The following is an 8741-nucleotide window of genomic DNA, read 5'->3' as shown; positions in this document are numbered from 1 at the left end:
TGCTTTGCCTTTGGCTGAGAGGGTCTATGTCCCCCGGGGTACTGCCGGAAGGTACCCTGGTACTATCTAATATGCCGGACCGTACCTCGCCTACTCCACTAACGAGTCTGGGGAGTCGCCTACGCCTACTCCCTAACCCTAACCCTAACTCTAACCCTAACCCTAACCATATCAAATAGTGACCAGGGTATGTTCCGGTATACCGGACCGTACCCAGGGTACGTTCCGGCAGTACCCTGGGGGACATGGACCCTATGAGCGTTACTGGTAAGGGTTAGGGTTAGGTTTTAGCTTTATATTTATCAGCTTTAGTGCCTGAGCTGTGAGCGCTCCGATTGGTCAATTGACGACGCGTCACTTTGGGAGGTATGCAGGCCCTAGCTGCATGTTGGCGAGGGTCCAGAATTTGTATAGGAAGTTGAAACTTTATTCACTAGTGAGGCATTCAGCATTACACAAAGTTGACACATCTTTGAAGCATCTGAGACTGAGTGTTCACAATTATTTAGAGATCGTGTACTCTTGTTGCCAGTTCCATTTTGTTTGAATATAGGCGGGCAATCGGCTCGGATTGATGGCTAAAGAATGGATAATCGTGTCGTACGTTTTAGTCTGTATCTCCGGATTGCTTGTGTATACGAGGAAACGATTTCGCACGATGCTAGGCGAATGTACTGTGTACGATTTGAGCTCAAGTTGGATGAGTTACGCGTAGTAAATCATAGGTATTTTAAGGCTAGTAAATGACAAATTTCCCTTGTTTATTGATGTCACACTCCTTCCCTATTATCTACTCTTGATCATATCGAACTCTAGCACCCAAAAACGCGCTGGTAAACCTGTCTGCAAAACCGGGATCCACTTACTGCTAATATAGATTACTATAATAACACTATCGTTTGTACAATCTATCGATGTAAAATCGGTAGATTGCGCATATCGGTAACATGTGTTCGCAATTCTGGGAACCAGTATGGCCTGCGGCACGGGATTGTAGGTAATATTGCTATTTTTAGTGCAAGTCGCGGAACCCTCTATAGTACCATACTCCATAGCTATGCCAGAGGGTCCACCTCCAGCTGGCTAGACGACCTCCAGGCAGGTAAACTCGCCACAATGTGAGAGGAATTTGAGGGTTGGTCGAGTTAACCGGTGCCCATGTCAGAGTTAGCCCTCTCAAAATCGCCTTGGACTTTTACTTACATCTATACTTTCAGTTTATAACAAAACATGAATATATATTTCTTACGCTTACGTATAAATAATTTGTTGTCATTGTTTTTAGTAACCCGCAGTGAAATGCACACATTCATTATATTTGTACAAAAAAACGTTTGATCTTTTGGTATGTTATGCCATAATCTTAGTTTTCTGGATTTTAAAACCTGTCCCTGGCCGCTTCAGAACTGCCCTAAATTAGATACTTCAGGGCATAAAGCTTCCACATGGGTGTTTGCAAACTGTCATGGTGGTTCTGAGATTGTTGTCCTCTTTTTATATATAGGCCTTAGCCTACACTTTCTGCATACAGAACCTATATTAATTTTAACAGGATTTATCATACTCATAGTCACGTTAAAAAAGGTATTCCCTAATATTTGATAAAAGAAATTGTTGTGCTCAAACCTCTGATCGAGACTGATCACTGCTTACGCCATTTTTTATGTGTCAAATTTATCTAGCTCTCTATAGTTAAAGTGGATAAACCTCGCAACAAAAACCCTATATATGCAGTTATACCTACTGTGAGCATACTTACAGTATACAAATATCACAAAATGTTCTCATTGAGCCAGAAATGTGCTCTGAAGATGACTGTTTTAAATTACCCTGTCAGACGCGGTTTTGGCGAAAATACAAATAAATTATGTAGAGCGAAGTGTCAGAGATCGAGAACACTAAATAGTAACCCTACGCTAGCGCAAATAGTTCCTGGAACGAAAATACTATATTTGTTTCCTGATTGCATATATGTAATGTAGATAACATGTGATTTAAACAAATTTCACAATTTTGTACTGAGTAAACATCGAACAATGTATTATAACATGTGTTATCACAGAAAAGAACTGTTAAGCACAATTAACGTTTGCTCGGCTGTGTACCGGATGTGTAAACACTGTAAACAACCTGTGGTGCTACTTTCGTAACTTTCATTTAGATTTTATGAAGAAATGTTGTGAAAGTAGCAATACAAATAAGTTGTAGTGAATTTTTGCAACATAGGCGAGCTCACAGTAGGTATATATATATGCATCTATAGCTGAAAATTGAAACTTGTTTATACTGCAACATTATAATACAGTAAAATACAATACAGTGTGATACAAAAATACACAGTATAATACATCCAGTAACACTGTCAGATAAATAATCCTGATGGAATATTTGTTATAGAAGAAATCAATATATGTTCAGTACTGCATGAATGCTTTATCAGTAAGATAGATTTTTATAGTAAGATAAGTTTTTTTAACATTTATTTTAAAATAAGTTGCCAGTTTTAGTTTTGTGTTAGAAAGCTCTCACACAGGCTATTGCTGATTTTTCGGATGATTTGCAGATGTTTCTGACAGAAAAAGTTGTGGGTAGACATCTTGTAGAGCTGATTGGTAGAACAACTGCACAATTCCGTAGGGAAAGCACGGCCGTCAAACCTAAGCGCTGGAAGAAGCCTCGTTCTTCGAGGGATACGGTAGGACAATTTGGATGCAAGTAGTTGAGATGCCAATAGTATATCTAACCATTTGCAAATAATTGCATCATCTGTATGTGTATTTTGGCATAAGTATCCTATTAGGTTCCATGTAAAGCTGTCTCTAGATAACATCTCCATTGAATCCAGTGTTTAGTTTTCACAAAATTATTTCTGTTATGTCTCCTTTCAGGCTAGGCCTTTTGTGGATTACAGAAGGGTTCTCATGCAGGCTGGAGATGGTGGAGATGGCAACATATCTTTCTTGCGAGTGTTTTGCAATGCTTGGGCTGGACCTGATGGTGGGGATGGGGGTAATGGAGGCCATGTGATCTTTAAAGGTACCCACAGACTCTATTGACAGTGTTACACTCATTATATATAATATTATGTTTCAGCAAATAGTACTTGCATTGAATGCTCCCATGCCACCCCTGTATGTTTTTTCTTCTTTTCTTTAATGATATTAATCCAATTAAGGTGTTATATGCTGAAAAATAAACATTTTTTTATATGTGAAGATTGTAAAAACATTACTGAGAAATTGCTATGGTAACTGTTTTTACAGTTGGTCAAGATACTTTCAAGAGTAATAAATTGAATTTTTTCATTTGCTAGTGGATGCAAACATGATGTCACTGGAACACCTGAAACCTATGTACAAGGCTGCTAATGGCATGAAAGGATCAAACAAAGACTGTAATGGTGGGAATGCAGAACATCTAATTATCAAGGTAAAAGGGAATGGACATATTTCAACTGCTGTTCAAATATTCAAAATTTAACTATATATTATAATATTCAAATATATATTCAATACTCAAATGTTCAAATATTTCAAAGTCGTAATATCAAGAGCTAATAATACAGCTATTGGTTTGTTTTATTAACTCTTGGTAATATGTCTATCTAATCTACACTGTTAACGATGAATAGAATAACTGGCAGTTTGCATCATTCTTAAGCACGTGACCACATTGCCAGATTCATATTGGTTTGTGAAATTTCACTGCTGGTTACCTTGCAACCCAGACTTGAATGTCGTTTATCAACAACATGGCTAAAAATTTGGCTCGAATTTTTAGCCAGAAACAAACCAATAAACATCACTGTGACCATGTGACAATACTAGTAGGAGTAGCAAAGATGTGTGCTCCGTCTGTTTTAATTTGAGTGATGAACTAACGATCTGTCTGGCCTATCATCCGTCTGAAAATGCAGAAACCTGTTACACCCATTTCAATTCCTCATGATTATGTATAATACGCCCGCCTCTGCTTTATACAATATACTTTGCAATAGGTGGCGCTAGTAGGCAGCTCTTGGTCTGGTTATAGTCGACCTAATATAGATTCATATAAAGGGTCTCTAGGCATGATTATCTGGACAATAATATAACCCCGTCTAGCTTTAGTCCCCTCACTCATAAAAACAACGTCTTTACACCAAGGCTTCATACTATTCAGTGAGAAATTAGCTGTGGCATTTGCTGCAAATGAATGTGTCACAGTTTATATGTATTTTGAAAGCCTTGAGACACTGATTTTCCAGATCTTACATCAATAGGTATACCATTTTGGTAAGACCCGTATTCGTAATTTCTGCCTGAAGCTACCACGATTGTTTCACATTTAAATAAATGTTTGCAAAGCAATTACCTCCACGTGATGTGATGACAGTCTCATAACGGTTAGGGAGAATCAAAGTCGAGGGAAGCCGTTGTTCTCGTCAGGTTAATTTACATTTTAAACGACAAAATGTTGCTTCCTAATTAGCTTTCTACCTACAAAGTGGCACACGGGATGCAGCGCAGATTTTTCCTACTGGGGCGAACCGTGGTGCCATGCATGCACCCCCTCAATGGCACATGTGCATTATCTTATTTATTATTTATTAATGTAATTATGTGCTCTACCTATACCCTAGCTGCTCAGCCACTGCAGCTAGCTGATTAGTATTGTGATGCGAGCAAACAAGGCTTGCAAGGACGAGTGTAATTAAGAGCTTGCAGAGTGGTAAACAGGCGTTGTGCCATGCTGTGAAGGAAGGCATATATAAGTGCACGGTTTTCCTTTGTGTTGTCACTATATATACATATATATATGTTTGTGTGCGTGCGTGCGTTCGTGCGTGCGTGCGTGCATGTGTGTGTGTTTGCGTATACGTGTCACTGTGAGTGTGTATGCTTGCGTGTACATTCTTGCGTGTACATGACTGCCAGTGCACATACATGTGCATATTAATATCCGGTCTATACAGAAAATTCAGGCCTATATTTTATTTTCGCAGTGTAATATTATCATATTATGCACATACTGAACTCCTGACCATGATAGAAATATGCAAATATTTCTGTTCGAGCAATCACATATGAAAGTCAAGTGTTGAGTTACTGAAATATTATTAACTTGGCCATTTACAACACATAAATAGCAGCTGTGCACTGACTATATATTAGGCTCTGCACAACATATATTACACAATTCATCCAATTCTACGCAATAGAGTTGGCGTATATAGCAGGGGACCAAATTAACCAAGGTCGTATTTATTACCTGTTCACAATCCTTCCTTAGGTCAACCAGCTGCATATATGGATAATTTTAGTTAGTGTCTGCATGTTTTTTTTTCACACAGACACGTGAGCAATTTTAGAAACAGTCACTCTATAACTAGCAAAATCAAAATCCTGAATAGATATTTAATCATTTTAATAATTCCAAAGTGTGAAGTCCGAATATACAATATTGCTTAACTCAAATGAATTTTGTGTCGTATCATCATATGCTCATTCAGGTTCCAATGGGAACAGTGTTCTTCGACGAGGGAGGTTCCATGGTATGTGATTTGAAGAAGAAGGAAGACGTTTTTGTGGCAACGAGAGGTGGTGCTGGTGGGAAAGGCAACCACTACTTTGCCTCAAACGAGAACAGAGCACCGTACATTGCTGAAGAGGGAGCCATCGGTGAGAAGAAGCTACTCCATGTAGAACTGAGGACAATTGCACATGCGGGGCTGGTAAGTGCTGGATGTGTGACACAAATCTATGCATGGTGCACGTCAATTACTGACATGGAACACTTGATATTGGGTGCTACAATATGGATGTGTCATAGTGTAGTGACACCTCATATAAATCATTAAAATGTGTATAAAATATCTATGATAGATAATTGTATATTATGGATAAGTTACAGGCATATGATGTATGGGTTAACCTGTAAAAATCAAAAATAATATATTATCGATAATATATAATAATCTATAAAAATCTCAATAGTAAAGCACGAAATTATATAAACCAATAATGGATGGTACTGTATTAATTGTATCCCCCTCGACGAAGTCGGCGGGGATACTATGGTTTCATGTCTGTCCAGCCGCCGCTCGGCGCCGCCGCAGACACTTTTCCTTCCGCTCTATAACTCGAACCCTAATTGACCTAGCGTGACCAAACATAGTCTACTTACACATCTTGGGGAGAAGGTGCGCAGCATACCAAAACCAGGTCCCTACGACCTTTATTTGACCTTTACCTTGACCTTGACCATATTTCCCTTCCGCTCTATAACTCTGCCCCTAATTGACCTAGCGCTACCAAACTTGGTATACTTACACATCTTGGGGAGAAGGTGTGTCGCGTACCAAAACCAGGTCACTGCAACCTTTATTTGACATTGACCTTGACCTTGACCTTCATCATATTTCCCTTTTGCTCTATAACTCGGCCCCTAATTGACCTAGCGCGAGCAAACTTTGTATACTTACACATCTTGGGGAGAAGGTGTGTCGCGTACCAAAACCCCTAAGGCAACCAATTTTAACATACTTGCACATCTCAGGCAGATGAGTTGTGTAACAAACCTTTGTCTTTGTGACTTATTTAACTTTACCTACCTTCTACGTCCTTACAGAATTATTTCATTCATACTAGATCACGGGGGATACATGTAGTTGGCGACAACTGCCCTTTCTAGTTATGTATAGCATCAATATTTATCTGCTATGTTGGGTTGTAGACTAATGCTAACAGATTAAGTGATATATACTCTCATAACCAGGTTGGTTTCCCAAATGCTGGCAAGTCAACACTTCTAAGAGCCATCTCTAGAGCAAGACCCAGGGTGGCTGCTTACCCATTCACCACCAGAAATCCTCACGTTGGCATCATCGAGTATGAGGACTACGAACAGATATCTGGTTAGTTTCCCCCTTTTCTCTGCTCTCGATATCTTGCAAATATAGTGTGTTAATATGCAAAGGCGATCGACTTACAATAATATTATCCTACGCCTATTTTATTTACCGTACATTTTTTCTCGAATAGATTTATCTACGGCTGCTTTGCGAAGTTTTGAGTTTGAGAACAACTGTATCACGTAACAATCGTAGGTGTTCAACTTCTCATACTGCACCGGTCTTACCGTATGGCTCTTCCAGTTGCAGACATTCCTGGACTGATACGCGGCGCGCACAAAAACCGCGGTCTGGGATACAGCTTCCTCAAGCACATAGAGCGCTGCAACTGCCTAGTGTATGTCCTGGATGCATCCGCGTCCATGCCCTGGACCCAATTAGAGGATCTTCAGTATGAGTTGGAGTGTTACAGTCCAGGGCTGTCCCACGTACCGCACGCTGTCATTGCTAACAAGGTCGACCTAGGGCGAGGGTTGGCTAACCTGCCTCTCTTACAGGAGAAGATTGGGATTCCGGTCATACCAGTATCGGCAAAGTATAAGCAGAACATGGAGCCGCTTCTTGAATTCTTACGTCGCGAATATGATAAAGTCACTCTACGCGAGAGAACTAACGTCGGCATGTTCAGTACAGTCTCCAGTAGTGGAGACTCTAAGCTAAAGTAACTGATATCATTTCAACATATGCTCAATGATTTTTATGCGAAATTTAGGACGACAACGTATTGTTTCATGTAGGTACAATTGCTAAGTTATACAGAACATGTTTATGCTAAGTTGATATGACTACAAGTACATAATATGTGTCATCCTGTCTATAAATATGTACATAGATTACATGATATTCGGTAAGTCTTTTCATAGTACATTTCAGCTGATACATTGTAAGTGTAAAATTGTAAATAAAGGTCATAATAATAGGATCGTATACTGCCTATGCTTTATAACCATATGTCTGTGCCTGCCAATCTGTTACATCATTCAAACACTGATTGTAGCTATTCTAAACCAATAATGCCTCAGATTTTCTAAGGAGCTTGCTTGGAGCTTATGCCAAGCCCGACTATATAATAGGTTTTGTAATTAAAAACTTTGCAAAATTATTTCTAGGACAAACATAACTTACTATTGTGTTTTTATTCATATATTTATTTAGATGACATTTATATGATTTATTTAGCAGAACCGTAGAGATGTATAAATACCCTATTTTGTTTATCATTATGAATACTGCTGCGAGTCTCTTGCATCGAAAGTTACTTTGCTTAGTGATAAATTTATGTCGATTTTCTCTGTTTCTTGTGCTACCCCTACTCCACGTTTAAATGATGTTTCTCCTCATGAGTAAAATTGTTATCTCCCACAGCGCGGTGTTTTCGATGCTTAAAAATATATCCCCACATAAGGAAGGGTTGCCTAGGTGATGATTAGGTGCCTGGTTTTATTTCACATCATTTTGTGCATGAGCTTGGGCTTGCAATGCATAATTTCATTCGATCTGTTCTGTCAACGCTATGATCTAGGTTCTCTTCCTAATCCGATTGAAACGAAGCTGTTATTACCCAAGTTTATAAAGTTGATGGATCTTCCCTTGCCTCTCATTATCGCCCAATATCTTTGGCTTCTCTTTGCTATAAAACATTTGGCATATAGACTATTCCTCTGTTATCGGTAGTTTGCTAGGCATATTCTGTCTCATCACAAACATTGTTTTGGCATGGTTTTCTGCTGTTACCAGGTCAATCGGTGTTCTCTATGACTAGACGTTAAGTCTTGGTAAGTGTCAACATGGGTATGTATCTCCGTTCTTTCCTTATGTCACGACGAAGCCCTACATTACAGATTCTAAA

The 8741-nt window shown here is 39.1% G+C and overlaps 1 protein-coding gene across 2 annotated transcripts in view; it reads left to right on the top strand.

Annotated features, from left to right (window-relative positions):
• LOC106816864 (mitochondrial ribosome-associated GTPase 2-like) overlaps positions 1 to 7811 on the top strand; it is an 8888-nt gene extending 1077 nt beyond the window's left edge. The window contains exons 2-8 of one of the 2 annotated variants that reach the window (XM_014822528.1): positions 1017 to 1102; positions 2564 to 2695; positions 2889 to 3036; positions 3314 to 3429; positions 5492 to 5713; positions 6757 to 6895; positions 7136 to 7811. In XM_014822528.1, coding sequence (XP_014678014.1) covers positions 2564 to 2695; positions 2889 to 3036; positions 3314 to 3429; positions 5492 to 5713; positions 6757 to 6895; positions 7136 to 7557 — 1179 coding nt within the window. In that variant the 5' untranslated portion in view covers positions 1017 to 1102 and the 3' untranslated portion in view covers positions 7558 to 7811. The remainder of the gene's footprint in view (positions 1 to 1016; positions 1103 to 2563; positions 2696 to 2888; positions 3037 to 3313; positions 3430 to 5491; positions 5714 to 6756; positions 6896 to 7135) is intronic. The other variant, XM_014821854.1, reaches the window with a different exon arrangement.
• Positions 7812 to 8741: the final 930 nt, after the last annotated feature.

This window comes from Priapulus caudatus, unplaced genomic scaffold (assembly GCF_000485595.1).
Source record: "Priapulus caudatus unplaced genomic scaffold, Priapulus_caudatus-5.0.1 Scaffold0, whole genome shotgun sequence".
NCBI classification, from domain to species: Eukaryota; Metazoa; Priapulida; class Priapulimorpha; order Priapulimorphida; family Priapulidae; genus Priapulus; species Priapulus caudatus.
This window is presented reverse-complemented; position numbering and strand designations above follow the sequence as displayed.